At 35.4% G+C, this 16,964-nt stretch overlaps 1 protein-coding gene across 1 annotated transcript in view; it reads right to left on the bottom strand.

Moving 5' to 3' along the window:
* Positions 1 to 16,964, bottom strand: part of CNTN5 (contactin 5) — a 672,212-nt gene that overhangs the window by 203,840 nt on the left and 451,408 nt on the right. The window contains exon 7 of the mRNA XM_067289747.1: positions 1,723 to 1,818. Within this exon, the coding sequence (XP_067145848.1) occupies positions 1,723 to 1,818 (96 nt within the window). The remainder of the gene's footprint in view (positions 1 to 1,722; positions 1,819 to 16,964) is intronic.

The following is a 16,964-nucleotide window of genomic DNA, read 5'->3' as shown; positions in this document are numbered from 1 at the left end:
AGGCCTGAGCAGGAGGGGCAGACCTTAACCCGCAGCCCTGCACTGCATAACCCGCAGGTGAAAGGGGGGCCCAGCTCCCTTCCCAGTCACCAGGCTGCGTTAGCTCCGGCACCGTCAGCGCAGTTCTCTCACTTCTGTGACTGCTCCACTACACTGCCAAACGCACGTTTGCTGATATAGCTATAGTGACAAAATTATGCCAACACAGGCTTCAAATATTTTCCAGAAGGGAATTTTCCCATTGGCATAGTTATACCAGTGCTTCAAACTGTATAAACTAAACCAACTGCAACCTGTCATTGTAGGCACAGTAGGTTCCACACCAGGGATTTTGCTGGCACACTGAAGAAAATGAAAGGTAGCAGTTTTTCACAATCAAACACAATGTGTAAGTAACAGGTTTACAGTAAAGCATGGCATTATAACCTGACTGAATACAAGTTTAACAGCATAATTTTAGAGAAAACTTATGAAGACTTTGATGACATACTGGGTGCATTTTGTGGAATGAAATTTAAAAGGATATTAAAAGGTATATGACAACAACAACAACAACAACAACAACAACAACAACAACAACAATAATAATAATACCCATCTATCCTTAAACTCTCTGTTTGGAGAAATCATATTCAGTTTGAAACCATCTCTCACTTCTGCCTACCTCTTTTTCCTCCCAAAATTTTGACTTATTATAACCAAGCATTAATATCGTGCACTCAGTTTTATCACATATGAATTGTAGTGTCAAAATCTGAAATAGATTATAAAGGCAATAATAACAAAAGAATGTACTCAGAAAAGAGGAAAGCAGAGAGATGGCCAGAAGATAACAAGGATTAATTATGTTGGTAACAATAATACAGTAATAACAATAAATCTAGAATAAATAGAAACAGAACACATTTTCCTAATAGAAACACAGAGAACACCTTGTTTTCTACAGCTCTTTCTTCTGCAGTGTGACTTTTTTCAGGGCTCAAATTTCAAGGAACAAAAAATCATCTCAATACAGATCCCATTTCCCAAAGAGGAGAAGGCTGGCTATGCTATATCTTTTGACAAACAGGATATTCCATCTGCCAGGCTGGTTCCAGGTACTATATAGTATGCAAATATAAAGATATATTTACTTATCTGCAAACATAAAGACATATTTAGCTGCAGAAATTGCAAGATTGCTGGTTTGAAAAGCAATATATTTATATATAAAACCTCTCTGGAGTGTCTACAATTTCCTTTGGAAATTCACAGGCATTCATGGGATTTGTGATATCTCTGACTTCTAGCAATGACGCTATTGTACTAGAAACTAAGCTATACAGCGAGCAGAAGCAGCCAAAATCATGGCTGTACTATTAAAAACAGAAGTCAATTTGTATTCTACATCTGTATCCCAACACTGACGTTTGGAACAATTTTTGAAGGTTTCTAAACTGAAAGAAATCTTTTGTGACCTCAAGGCAGTATATTACACTGGTGGCATGGAGACTATTCCTGTTCAGCTTTAATAGTGGGAATAAGGCAATCTTATAACAGAAATTCTGCTGCTATTTAGTGGCATTTATAGTATATGAGCTTTAATTACTCCTTTGGTACTTCAGAAACTGTCAGTAGAGCTGTGTTTATTTCATCTTTAAAGTTTCACAATCAAGTATGCATTCAAAAATAATGAGCATACTGTAAAAGACCAGGATCGGTACAAGCTGCAGCCTACTGTACCTGGTGAATGAAGCGGAGGGGAGCACATCAGCACAACTCCCTGACCTTCCCGCACAGAGACGGCGCTTCTTGTCCGACCGCTAAAATTTCCCAAATCTGTCAAAAGAACACAGCATTTTAGATGCAAAAAGAAGATTTTAAATGTTACTACTGTGACTTATAATTTTTCTTCTTGTAAAGCTGACAGTTCCTTTTTTCATACCTTAATCTTCAATAGTAGGGCCTTTAAAAATCAATCTATTTCCATTGCAAAGATTTCCATGTTGCATCAGCACTTTATTACTCTTTTCAGTGCACTAGGATATGGTGTCAAAGGACAAGCATCAGGCAATATACCATTTACAAAAGACATTTAATAGTGCTTTTTTTCCTTTTTGCCATACTCTGTTTGTTGATTTCTTTCACCAATAGAAGCCATTAATGCACAGTGAAAAAATAAATAAAAGTGGAGAGAGCACCTTGTCTAACGTGCTGACTGAAGACTGCTATTCATATGTCATCTGGATAACACAGTGCATGACACATTGCAATGAGTACAAGGGAACGTCAGCTGCATTGGTTCTAAGATCAAATGTGATCCATAGCAGCTTTACTTTTCTTAAAAATTCTCTTTCCTTCTGATTTCTCTAGTGTCCTAAACATAATCCAGGTGTGGGTAAATATTTCTTGACTCCATAAGTTTTCTTCAGCAGGTGAATAAGGAATATTTCACTTTTTGAACAAAAACTTTTGAATGAGTCTGCAAGGTGCTGCTATGAGCAGCTCATTGTGTTAACTTAAAGCCTCTCAACCAGAAGATCTGATGACTCTGTTTACCACGGGGAATATTGGATCTAGATTCACATTTGAGGTGGATAGCTATGCTCTAGCCTTGGTATCTGCAGTAGAACAGACACAAGAGCTTAGTGTTGACACCAGACTGAAAACTTCATCCATTCCTCAGTGAAGGCAATGCCCTGTAAAGCCTTTGCTCGCTCGTAGTTGTTCTAAAGACTAGAACTTTTCTCTCTAATGTGGGTCAAGGGGAAGATTACTGGAAATAAGGGTACCCAAAGAAATCTTTGAAAATGATACAGAAGCTTCAGCAGACAAAAAATGAAGAGCCTGAATATATGAACAGGTTGAGCAAGTAGGAGCATCTTACATGAACACTCTAAGACCTATAGCTGTACCTGTTCATTTATGAGTACAGACCAGGATGCCAGTATGATGTCAATAGCACCAAGGAATCTGAATGGATTGGACAGAACTATTACTTTCTTCACTACGCTCTACTGAGAGTTCTCTGTCAGATGCCAGAGCTCCACATCTTGCTTCCTGCTCAATATTACATAAAATTGAAGTTCAGGAATTTTCAAAGCATTATAAGAATTGATTTATCATGGATTTCATAATGGAGAATATGTATTTTTTTTTTAAGTGGAAAGAGACTTATGATCTTTCCAACTGATTATTAACATTTTTACAAGATGTCTTAGGTAGTCTAAAATTTAAATGGATCTGGATGTGTACTGTCTTTGGCCAAGCTATGTCATTGTTTTCATTTCAAAGATGCGTTCAAATAGGCAAAAGGTAGATGAGATTCAACTCATCCAGAGTAGCTGTGCTCCATGAGAAATACAGGTCATTTCTCTGCACATTGGAATAGGTATTATCATAAGCAGCACTTCCTTCCCCAGCATTTGGAAAATAAAAATTATGTTGCAGTCTTCCTGCTGATATCAGTATTTTATCAAAGATTACCTGAAACCCACACTTCAAGTCTTCTGTATGCACTATAAGAAGAAAAAAACTTTTTTTCCCAAAAAACTATTTGGATCAGAGAATCAAATAACTGAACAAACCAAAATATTATGAATTCAATAGTCTAAATAACTACTAGTGTAAGGACAGGTTCTCTAAAATGTATATAGAGAGAAGGCCAAGGAAGCAATCTTTCATATTATTAAAAAAAATCTTTGAGATTTGTTTTCATACACTCTATCCGCAATTTTTCATAAGCTTGAGCATAAGCTTGAGAATAATATTTCAATTCAAATCTTAATTTGGAATGTCAAGTTATTTGAAAAAATACCTGCCATTTTGGAAAATATTTTTATTTTCTCTTGAAAAACTGATAATTGAAATATTGCTCCTGGAGGGTAGAATATTTTAATTTGAATATAGAATCCTGATATCTTGTAGGGTTATATGTTTTTATCCTTGCTACTAAGTTTTTATTTCCTATGATGCACAACTTGGAAGCCTGTCAACACAAAAGAAAGGAAATGTGTGACACCTAAACTGTAACTCTGTAAGGCAGAAGTGGAAGTTTAAAATAATACAATTTTTAGCAAAGTATATATTTTAAACTTCTATTTTTTTCCTCAGGAAAATAAATTCTGTGTTCCAATTAGCTATAGCAACCTGAAGGATTTTTATTTCCTGCTTTATCTTTGCACTGTGATGAACAAATATGCGTACATGTATGTCTCCAAATTAAAAAAAAAGTAATTTTTTTTGTTAAAAATAAAAGGACTATGTGTGACTCAGTTTTCTATTTATTCAAACCAATTAATTTCAAACTAAAGAAGGAAGGTAAAAACGAGTTTTGAATTTCATCTCTTTTTGGCTCTCTGTTAGTTCTGAGTAACACCCTGGATTTCTTGTTAGCGTATAGTTCAAAAAAGTATTAACAGGTGTAAAAGCAGGGATTTAGTTGTAAAACAAATAAAAGTAAAGCTTAAAAGGAAGAAGATGTTTAGGATCATGTGTGTAGTTCCCCCTTGTTAAAATACTGTGGAAGAATCTAATGAACGGAAAATTTACATTTCCTGTGAATCTCAGCCATTTGATATCTAGCTATATTGAAAAAAAAGATATTAAAAAAGTATTAAAAACCCTATTATTTTACTTTAAAAACTCTAAAAATAGATAAAAAAATAAAGGAGGGACAGAATAGAGCATTAGATGTGGAAACCATAACTTGCTTTAGAGGTAGAGACCATAGCTGCTCACCTGGCAATGCTGGTCATCGGTGCAGCAGTGTCCCTGCAGCATTAGTCTGCAACTGTTTTTGAATGTGTCAGACTGCCCCACAGAGAGTGAATCTAGCTACATATTATGATGATATACAGGGTCAGTGGATAAGAAAACACCTTTCTGTGCTCTGCTGATGTTCATTTCATGCCCTGAGAGATTTGATTTATTTATGCTTATCTCAGTGTTAGTGGCTAAGTTGGTAACATCTCTTGTCTATTTTCAAAGCAATGCCTGGGGTTTTAGCTTCATGACTTCCATATTCTTTAACATGAGCCACAACCTTTACCACTTTGAAAACGTATGGCGAAGTGCCAGTTACCACTTCCAATGTGAACATAGTGTTAGCAATGTATCTGCAAAGCATGCAAAGGGTATATAGTATAGGGGGAGGGGGAGAAGCAGCACAGTCTTCTTTATTGCAAATAAAATATGCAAAAGTAATCTTTTGATTAAATGTTATGCAGCATCACTAGAGAACAATTTGTAATGCAAGGCTGGTCTCCCCTGTGAAAGGGAAACAGAACAGAAATTTCAGAGCTAGTGAAGACGTAAGTCGTTAAATCAAACAGGTTTGGTGCAACACTTTCTGCATGCCCTACCTACGTTCAGTAACAATTAGCCCAATACTTCCATCACCTTGGACAGAAGTTATAAGCTTGGGAAAAGCATTCAAATCTAACCCAAAATAGGTCATGTTGACAGGCTGGCACAGCGCTCTCTGCACTGGCTAACCCCATTCTTCTGAAGGAGCTGAAGTCTGGGTTTGTCCAATTGCACATGCATGGGTGCTCCAAGAGTGTGATGTTCACCCCAGTAAGGGTATCAAGACCCAACAGATAACAAAACACTTTCGCAGTAGGTGAAAGGAGAAATGGTAAATAAATGAGAAAAGCCTCAAGGCAGTCAAAGCAACAGAAGACCTCTGCAGAAATATGAATAAATAAATACAAAAACAAATAGACAAAGGTGGAAAAGGCCCAATATCAGAGAGAATTTTTCCAGTAGTCTAGGATACAACAGGGGATAAGAATAGGAAACGGACGATCAGGCACACTAAGATAAGAGGAACACAAATGCAGAAGTATCCTATTTAAGAATTCATACAAAAGGCTGGAGCAGTTTTTACCTCTTACCTACCAGCCTTCCAATTCACCTTCACTCTAGTTGGCCTTTTGGATATGCATAGCAGGGATTGTTTATTCTCTGCATTCATCAGTTTTCTGTAGTTGATGGGGCAAACACAGAAGTTACAAGTTTTTGTGGCCCAGACAACTGTCCTCTGATAATTACTATGAAACTAGGGTCAAAGAAAGAGGACAAACAGCTCTTGCATTGACTTTGGGCAGTTACTACTTGAGAACCTAGTATTGTTATGGCTGAAGGATCTGTAGGTCATTAGTAGTGACTTAAAGTAGCCAATCCACTTTTAAAGTAGAAATCAGAATGATGCAAAAAAATGTCTTTGCCAGACCAATTCTGTGAGTTTATACTATTTTATATGCTAGTTTTTCATGGAGTTTAAAGGGATGTTATATGATACGGTTTAAAATGTCTTTGTTTGAGCAAAATAAACAACACATGCTGAAGGTACCCAGAGATAGGTATAAAGCAGCCAACATTCTTTCTAATGAGGTAAAAATAGCTCTACACAGAGCAAAATTCTTCTGTCAGGCCAAGGACAAACATATTCATTTTGTTGTCACTACAGAACAGATAGCCTTCCTTTCTTTATATTTGAAAAACAGGACTAAGAAATGAACCTTGAACTGGAACTGTAGCTCTTTTAAAAAGGTAAGATTTACAGGGAAAGGAGTTCTATTAAGTACATGTTTTTCAAAATTCCATTATACCCTAAATCAAAGACATGATTTGACTGTACACTCTAAACAACAGGAAATATAAATGTTGTTTTTAATAGCCTATAGAACAATGAAAGGTAGGTATTAGAAAAAAAATGATATGTATGATTGTATAGGGAACTTTTAAGCTGGATGAATTAAATACGATACTCAGGGAATTTCAAGATGCCCAGAGCAATTAACCTATCATTTTGTATTGACATATGCCTATTTCCTAGGAACACTAGATTAAATAGGTGGAGCTGTATTGTTAGATTCACTCGTTAAACCTAAGTAAGAATAATTTTTAATATTGACAATGATAACTAGGAAGAGTGTGAAAGGAGGCTTAGACAAAGAGATTTCTGAGATGATAGAAAAATATCTCACCAAAATTAATGGAGAAACATAAATCTTCAGCTTTTAAAAATGACATTACCATATGACTTTTAGGTGACAAAATAAGGGCAAGATTCAAGTACTTCAGAATGTATCATGCTTGTTATCATTGATGTTGTTGTTATTTGTTACCAGAAAGCTTTTGAATACTTCATGGATGATCAGTCTGACATGACTTGAAAAAGGTCATTTCTTTTCTCAAAGAATTTATTACGTAAAAGCAAAATAAGAGACAACAGAAAGATAGGCAATGCAGAGAAAGAATGAAGCATTATAAGCCCGTATGCTACCCTGTGTATCAGTACATCAGCAGACCTAATAAGGAAAGATTTTTAAGGAAAGATTTTTAAGATTTTTTAAGGAAAGAATTTTTAGGAAAGATTTTATGTAGAACAAGAACATAATTTTACAGATGTTTTAAGGAAGCTCCAGCAAGAGATGTGGCACAGGAGAAATCTTAAAGATTCTTGTCTGAAATGTAAAAGATGAAAAAAAGATGCATTATATTCAATTTCCATTAATTAATATCTTCCAGAATTTGTCAGACACTACAGAGAAGGTTTTTGTTGTTTGTTTGTTTTGCTTTTTTCTCAGAAGTAAAGAGGTGATTAAAGAATCTTTGAATCCTTGTGGCGTGTTCAAGCAAGAAGAAAAGAGTATTCTTTCTACCATACCTTCAGCATGAACTATAAGGTATGCACACCATTGATAATTAGCCCTTAACTATGTTTTTACTGGGAAATACAAAGGAAGAGTTAACTAACGGAACATTATTTTTATGTCCTTAATGACATATTTTTTATGTATGTCATTTTTATGTATTATAACAATTCCAAAGTACATGGTGTACTGCAGTCAGCAGCATCACCTCATTTACCTGTACTTCTCCAGCCATCTCTCTATGTCCAGCTGCTTTCTCTTATCTTGTAAGCAAAGAACATCTGTGTATTTTTTTACATAATCTATCACAACAAAGTCATGAGTCCATAAATGGGGCTGATACACACTACCATAGTACAATTAACTATAGTAATAATTACTCTGGTGAAGATAAGAAATATACAGAAAAATTTACTAAAAAAGATTTGTTGATTCTTATATGCCGTGAGTTATAGTAGAACTTTTCTTTCCTTTTTGAGACTAAATAAGCCTTCATAAATTAGATTATGAATTAGAAATTAGTAATTATTACAATTAATTAGAAAATTTGATCTTTTTATAAAAAGTAAAGAAAATAATAAATGTGCATGTATTTAGTATTCCATACTTACTAGAAGGAACATTACTTTTCAATAAAATATTCAGTACCTGCGATCTTACATAGCATTTATATAAAATTACTGTGTTTCTGCAACAATTTTCTTTTGACCAGCTACTCATTTTTTTAATGAGATCTAACAGTTCATGGGAGAGAGTCTTGTGTATTGGGAAGCAGTTTTTATTTTATTGCACCTAATTTCAATAGCATCAATAAATAACATCAGTACCATCAATGAAGCTTAATTCTTCCCAGAGCTTTGAAGAGAAAGGGGGATTTGTAGATACCAAAATCTCTATGAACTTCAGCAAGACTTCTGCAATCAGAAATCCTGAAGCACTACATCTCAATGAATTAGAAAAGAAAATATTTACTTACAGAAGCAAGTAACAAAGTTATGTTAAAAATTCTAGAGTTGCTATATTATTCAACTTGCTATATTTACTGCATAATATTTAGGATGCTTGTGGTTACAGATGTTGATGGTCATGATTGACTACAATCATTCTGTTTGTCAGGTTTCATCTGTTTTTACACGAGCTATTTCAGCATACTCCTCAGCTGCCTTTCAAATCTGTATAGTGCAATATCAAAGAAGAACATAACCAGGTGGAAATATTTTACTTGCATTCCATTCATGATCTTTCATCTAGGAGCAAGAGCTACCCCCCCCCCAAAAAAAAAGAAAAACAAACCCGCAAACCCTTAGTAACAAACAAAAGTAAAAATTTCAAATGTGATTGTCTACATTTAATCACCAAAACAACATTAGCTACCTCAATAACTGCCACTATTTAGAGAGATGCACAGCAAGTGGATCTGCACTGGAATAACACATGTAATGTACTTTTTTGTAAACACATTATTTTGCTTAACATTGTCTGTTTCTTGAGAAACGCACATACACGTTTTTATTTGCTTCCATTTTAATACACTTTCCTGGCACTGAGAGGTATATTAATCTGTATAAATTCTCTATGCAAAATGCTTTTACAACATGATATTTATAATCCTACTTTGTTACTTCTTCCTTTGTATTTAAGAGGGTTTCTTTACTTTTTCTCATTTTCTCTTGTAGTCTCTTGTTTCAATTAAATTCATTCAAAACATTCAAGGACATACTGCCAACACCATTTGTAATATCCACCCAACACTATCTTTTGTAATAATTTTCTTAAACTAGATGTGACTTTTACTTGAATTAGTGACTAAAGACAGTTATGCCAGTTAGAGTCTTGTATGAATAACCATATAACATAACATAGCTATGAGGCTGATCTGTAACCGTACTAGTAAAACAGAACTAAAACATTTATCTGACCATTCTTGTGAGCAAGGCATTAAGGTCTTCTTTGTGATATTAAGCTAACTCATATTAGAGAGAGTAAAACATTTTTAATGTATATTTAATAATTAGTTAATGTGGTATTTCACTAAGACAACCTAATGGCTTAACTTCTATGTGTGCAGGACAATGGTGCAAACCTTTAACCTCGAAGATCCTTTATCCTATGTCTCTTAAGTTCCAGATATGGTTTTGCAAAAGCTGGAATTTATTAGAACAAAGGATATAAAATAGTTAAGAAATGGTGAAGCAAGTAAGCTTTTCCAGGTGCAGAAGGAGTGGTGTTGATCTCACCTAACTTTAAATTACATCTTCCACATCTACATTTGAGGTTATCTTGCTTCTTTTATACTACATGGAGAGAAAGGGGTATTCCTATGACTTGTTTCATCTGATCTCATTTAGGTCTGTAATTTATGAGAGATTAATCTTACATGAGAACTGATTATTTCTCTTTACTGACTACAAAGGGAGTCTAAAGTTACAAATTCAGACAAAGATTTTTCTAACTCTATGGATGTTTGTATTTAGTGGTATGAGAGGTGCTACAGACAAAGACCGCAGAAAATTCAAGAAAAGTCAGCCCTGTCAAGGGCCCGTTTTTGAGGACAACAGCATAGAAGTGTTTGATAATGTTTTGGTTGAAATTCTTTTTTTCTGATTAAATTAAACTTTGCTTAAATGGAAGTTTTGGTTCAGAATTGCAAGTTCTATGTGTATGAACTAGGACTTAAAATAAAGATAATACCTGAAAACTGCAATTCCAAACTAAATCTAAGAGAATGGTATGACTATCTTGGTTGAAGTAATAGCTGGAGGCTTGCAGACACCGTTTTGTGGTGATTTTGCATCAAATTCTTACTCCGCTCTAGATCAGTCATTTCACAGTGCTGACTTTACACTAGACTTATGTGTATAAATGCCTCCATATTTCACTAATTGTATGTCATAAAGAAAAGAAGGTGGTCATAATCTCCCAGAATTTATTTATTTGCTCTTCTCTAAGAGTTGTGGTGCTCAGTATGACCTCTAAGTCAACTGTGACAAGATAACTAAGTACTTGGACACATCTAAGAAGTAAATGTGGAAGACCTCAGCCTTAGCTGAATAGCTCAACTGGAAATGAAGGCCTTACAAACACAGAATGTTTCCCTGATAGCAGCTGGTTCTTACCTATGATTCCAGGTAACATTTTGTGATACGGCAGTTTGTACTGGAGCATGATGTTCTGCTTTATATCAAGGTGATCTGAGTCACTGCAAATTACAGGCGCAGCATATGAGCATGTAATTGAACAAGAGTCATAGAAGATTAATAAGTTGTCACCAGTCAGCTAAGTTACTATGATTTACTGTCTATGTACTTTTACTTTTTCCATCTGTGAATTAAAAAAAAAAAAAATCAATTAAAAGCCCTTTGAAGGCGGTTTGACCGTTCATTTAATGATCGAATGTATGGCCAATTAACAAAAAACTGTTTATTTGTCACATAAGTAAAATTAAAGTTTCATAGAAGTCTTTAAAATTTTATAAGATGTGCAAAGGTATTGGCAAGAGCTGTGTCAAATACTCTCTAAAGAGCATTTACCGCTCCTGAATATCTCTTTGTGTACTAGTGCTACTCTTTTAGGCCACTAATTTTCTAATCCTCCCACATGTTAATGTTAGAGAGCTGGTTTAGCATGCAATATCTTAAATGTTTTATTTTCTTCTTATTCTTTTTTCTAAAAATGAGATTATTTCACTTATCAAAATGATATCCCACCTAATATATCTATATGAGAAACTGAGTTAAGACACAGATAGGTAAGTAATACTATGCAGACTACTAGTTAACAGCAGGTTTGCACAAAGAAGTGATTACAGTCTTTGTTTTAAGAATGTACACCAGACAGTAATCCCTTGGTATTTCATCTGATCTTTTAAACTCCTTTATCATTTGTCACAATTATATATTATTGCCAGGTGATCAATGGAAACCATGTTTCCTGAACTAAGTCAGTCATCTAACACACCATCTGGATCAATTCTTTAAACAATCTAATAATTATTTCTTTTTTTTAGTTCACCTTCCTAGGGCAAAATAACTTATCACAAACTTAACTTATAACTTATCACTTATCCCACAGCTAGTTGTGGAAGACTTCACATATGGAAACTAAGTGCAATCAAAGTTGGGAAAGCTGCTGGTTTGGAAGTTATGGGCTATTTGTTAGTATTACTAATGCAGCAGGGCAGAATAGCAAGTCAGCTTCTCTTCTTGTATGGGCTGCTGCCCAAATGACATACGACAGATAATCAAATGTTAGACTATGTTATCTAAGCCTGCAGCCATATCTAACTACAGTGGCATGCAATTGTTTTAAAAAAAATCCAGAAAGGCAGATCCTCTCATACAAGTCAACTGAATTTGCTCACGGTTTGCTTGAATTTGCTTACAAGTCCTATTGTAAAACTGTACTTCCTCCTAAATTGCTGCTAAATATGATAAACAACAGTTATAATCCTTAAAGCCATGATTGACCATAATCTCAGGTCTATATTTAGATGAAGATTTGTCACAGAAAACATTGGGCTCAGTGATGTGGGTGTTTGAGTAGTTTGGGACAAAACAGCCTTTGGGAAGATAAAAAAGATAAATTTCAGGCTAGAGAAGGTTGTACCATTGAATAGATTAATTCTCCATTTAATGGGAAAACTTCCGCCAGAAGAATCAAAGCTGTTAGGAATTGGCATTATAGTAAGCTATTATAAAACAGTTACAACAGTTACTCAGACAGAGTGAGACCTAAAAGAGCACATGGGGGGAAAATATTAAAAAGAAGTCTAGCCATTACAAATATTTGGCCTGTATTTGGTAGAATAGACCAAATGCATAATACATTTTTATCAACAAGGGAAGAATCCAAGCTTCTGTAATGGACATACTGTACGAAGAAAAGGAAAAACAACCTCAGCAAAAGAAAAGTGTCAATATGTTGAAAATAATGGCTGGGTTTCATGCTGAAGTAGGAAAAGACAGATTGGACATAATATGACCACAGGCCATGACCTTTCAAAGATAATTGAGAGTGGCTTCGCAATGACATTGGCCAGCTTCCTCAGTACTCATGGGTGTATCCTGTCAGGGCCCATGGACTTGTCTATGTCCCGTCTGGTTAAGTTTTCCCTAACCTGATCTGCCTTCATCAAGGGCAAGTCTTCGTTGCTCCATACTTTCCTTCTGGTCTCAGGGGCTTGGGTTTCCCAAAGGCTGGTCTTACCAGTAAAGACTGAGGTGAAGAAGGCATTCAGTACCTCTGACTTTTCTGTGTCCTTTGTCACCAGGGCCCCTGACCCGTTTAATACCAGGCCCACATTTTCCCTAGCATTCCTTTTGCGGCTGATGCATTTGTTGTGGAAGCCATTCTTGCTGCCCTTGATGTCCCTTGCGAGGTTCTGCTCTAGATGGGCTTTAGCTCTCCTAACCCCATGCCTACATGCTCGGGCAGTGTCTCCATATTCCTCCATGGCCATCTGTCTGTACTTCCTCACTTTCTATTGGATATTATCAGACATCCTGGATAGACAAAAAGTATTCATCAGGTCCATCACCTGCCCATGGAGATTATTATCCCTATTTCCTAAATATGGATTCTCATGCTGTAATTTTTGCTGGTATCAATTAGCACACTCACTGTATTCTGAAGCTCTGCTTTGGTTCATACTAATAAAAAAAAGTCATCATGATGTTTTATATTGTTAATATAAATTTCATTAATTTTCTTGTAAACTTTTGGATTCTTGGAATCTGTTTGAAGTATTTTAACTTGGTTTAATTATATTTTCTTCGTATGTTCAAAATAGTTATGAAGATATACTGTAATTCTGTCATTCACCTTTCTTGATGTCACAGTGCTCAGTTGTGGTTTATATGTATTCCCATTTTCACAGAAAAGGGATGAGGATAGACCACTTCTCCCCCAAGGGCCTTTTTTTAATTAATTGGAGATTTTATAAGAAAACACTATTTTCTTCTGTCATATTTAGTTTGCCATTTTGAATGTGATCAAGAAAACAAGGATACATTTCTATTCCAAATTTTAGGAAGCTTACCATATTAATTATAAAACAAGTAGGAATTCTTTCCTTTGTCTATTTTTAACAAAAAGAGGCATGTTTCATAATCTAATGTTGGTGCTAGTAATATCTGAGACAGGAATGAACACTGAATACTGGAGAATAGCTTTTTGTCCAACTAATTCAAAGGTTTAAAAGAATGTTTTGTAGTCTGGAGTCTTATTTCAAATCTAAATCTATTCTCTTCTAGGACTCTGTCTAGCTTTCACATTTTAGTTATCAAGGCTTTTTGTCTTCTTTTATCTTCAGATTTCTGATAATCACTGTAATGATCCTCACATATTCAGTCACAATTTTCAATATAGTATATATTAACAGTGGGCACTACCCTATTTCATTTATAGAAAGCAAAGATTTCCTTACTTTTTGTAACAATTTGTGGTGTTTCTTTTTTTTATGATATGGATTCTCTCTGTGTATGTGTTTGGCTAAATACTACTCCATTTCAGTCTTGCACATAATGACTATCCCTGTAAACTTATGGTATTCTTGTGAACAGTTCATTCTTACATCTCTTCTGTTTTCATTCTATTCTTATTTGTACCACGCCCATGATTCCTTTGCTGAACCATAGTTTCTTAGCAGTCTGTTTCTTAGACAATGTATTTATTACAGTCTTGAACTTCTTCCATGGTACATAGAAACCTGTTGCTTTACTTTTAAAGTATTTCTCATTTTTCTGTTTCTGTGTAAACTTATCTGCATTGACTTATCGTTTGCTATCCTCACATTATATTCTGTATTGCAATGTCATCTATTTGCCTATTGTAAGTCCAGCATTTGTCACTAGGAATGTCATTCATATACGTATATATACACAAACATATATATTGAACACGAGCCAGCAGTGTGTCCTCATGGCAAGGAAGCCAAACCGAATCCTGGGCTGCATCGGAAAAAGCATTGCCAACAGGGCAAGGGACGTGATCCTTCCCCTCAGCTCAGCACTGATGAGGCCACATCTGGAGCGCTGTGACCAGTGCTCCGCTCCCCAGTACAAGGAAGACACAGAAATACTGGAGCGAGTCTGATGAAGGGCCACAACGATGATTAAGGGGCTGGAGCACCTCTCATATGAGGAGGATCTGAGAGATGTTCAGCCTGGAGAAGACAAGGGTCAGGGGGATCTTATCAATGTGTATAAATACCTGATGGGAGGGTGTGAGGAGGACTGGGCCAGACCAGACCGCAGGGGTGCCCAGAGACAGGCAAAGAGGCAATGGGCACAAACTGAAACACAGGAAATTCCACTTGGAACACAAGAAAACACTTCTTTACAGTGAAGGTGTTTGGACACTGGAACAGGTTGCCCAGAGAGGTGGTGGAGTCTTCCATCTGTGGAGATATCCAAAAGCGGACAAGACACGGTCCTGGACAACCTGCTCTAGCTGACCCTGTTTGAGCAGGGGTGTCGGATCAGATGATCCCCAGAGGTCCCTGCCAACCCCAACTGTTCTGTGATTCTGTGGAGCAGGAAGATAGGTCTTGGACGAATAACTACTCTTCAGTTTCTAAAGGTTTCTGTGTTGTAGTAAGTTATATTCATACACCAGCTGAGCTTTCCAAAATGTTACACAAGCTCAGCCTTTCTGTTTGGTTTCAACGCTGCACAACAATAGAAAATATATTGTGAGACAATGAAGAGCTTTGGATTTTAATATAGAATGATGTAAAGAATTAATTTGATGTTAAAGAATATTGAAAGGAAAATCAGAAAAAAATCAGTTGATGTACTTAGTAAGAAAACACCACTTTGCAGAAATATTTCTAACTGATCTCTGAATGGCTTGGAACAAGCGGATCAGCAACCTAAGAGCTGCTGAAAAAATTATTCTTACTTTTAAGGTACTAATGCACAAAAGACCTGGCACAGCCTAAGAACCTTGCTAACAAAAAGTATTTGTGAAGTGCATCTGCGCTATCAATGTAATTTAATATAAACTATTTTGCTTAATTCATTGTTACCCATTTTATATGTTTCACACTCTAAAAAGATGAAATGGGAGGTTTTATCAGCTTAATTGCAAATTATTGACAAGAACAACTGCAGTGGTAGCATACATTCATTTTATCCAAGTCAATAACTACTGAATATTACACGTTTCTCGTTAACAGTACAAGCATGGATTACAGGTTAAAATTAATTGCAATTAAGCTCATTCCAAGAAAAAAAAAAATCATGCTAGAATATTTACACTTACTGATTCAGACGAAGTCAATAGCTATGACCTCCCAAATGTGAAACGAGTATAATCAGATTTAAAATAAACAGAAACAGTACAAATAGGCAAAACATACAGAATCTCTAAAAATAGTTTAATGAACTCATATTAAAATGAGTCTTCTGCATCACTATTTCTATCTTTTTATGGAAATGTGATTTAGTTATAAAATGCTATCGTTTTTATTGTGGTAGCACACCAGAGCCTCAGGCAGGGCTTAGAACCTTTTCCCACTACGGTTTGTACAAACAGGATAAAATATTATTCCTAATTTAAGTTGATTATAATAAAAGTGGAATACTATTTACTTAGTCTACTTCCAAATATTACTTTTTCCTCAGCAAAAAAATAAACTGAAAAATTCTGAGGAGCCACTGATGTGAACACTAACTTCTCTAATTGAGATAGAAATAATAAAATAACTGATTTTCTCTGACCACAGCATTCCAGGAGTCTAACATAAAATTTCAAAGCTTAGGCAAAGTGTAACATATAATCAGTTGAATTCAGTCTCACCAAATTCTAAGTCTGTTCTACTTTCATTCAAAGCTGCTACAAACCTTTCAACGTATGCCTGGAACACAACGCCCCTACTCCAATTAAAACTTTTGGTGATATGACAGAGACATTTTTCTTGCCACTACCTTTTTATACGTTACACATTTTCCCTACCCAATTTGTTGAAACACAGTCAAACATTATCTAGTGTGACTAAGAAATGGTGACTAGTTAATGAAGAAGTTCATGTGTGATTCTGCTCTGATGTAACTATGTAATTTAATGCTGAGAAACTCTTTCTTTTGTATTGATTTTTACACCAATGATTTTGAATATAACAACTACACTGTGAATTGTCCCTATTTTTAGGGAGTTAATTTTTGCCAGGATCTTGGAATCCAGATGAGTTCTCTTCTTCTAACACACCACAAAAACAGTATTTGTATGTGCTAAATTTAATTGTTAGGTGCTAAATTTAATTGTCAGTGAGGATTTCAGTTGTCTGATTGCTGCATCTGAGCCAGTCATCCTAATCTTCCTTTA

The sequence above is a fragment of the Apteryx mantelli genome, chromosome 1 (assembly GCF_036417845.1).
Source record: "Apteryx mantelli isolate bAptMan1 chromosome 1, bAptMan1.hap1, whole genome shotgun sequence".
Classification (NCBI taxonomy): Eukaryota; Metazoa; Chordata; class Aves; order Apterygiformes; family Apterygidae; genus Apteryx; species Apteryx mantelli.
The sequence above is the reverse complement of the archived record's forward strand: the minus strand, read 5'-3'. Positions and strand labels throughout refer to the sequence as shown.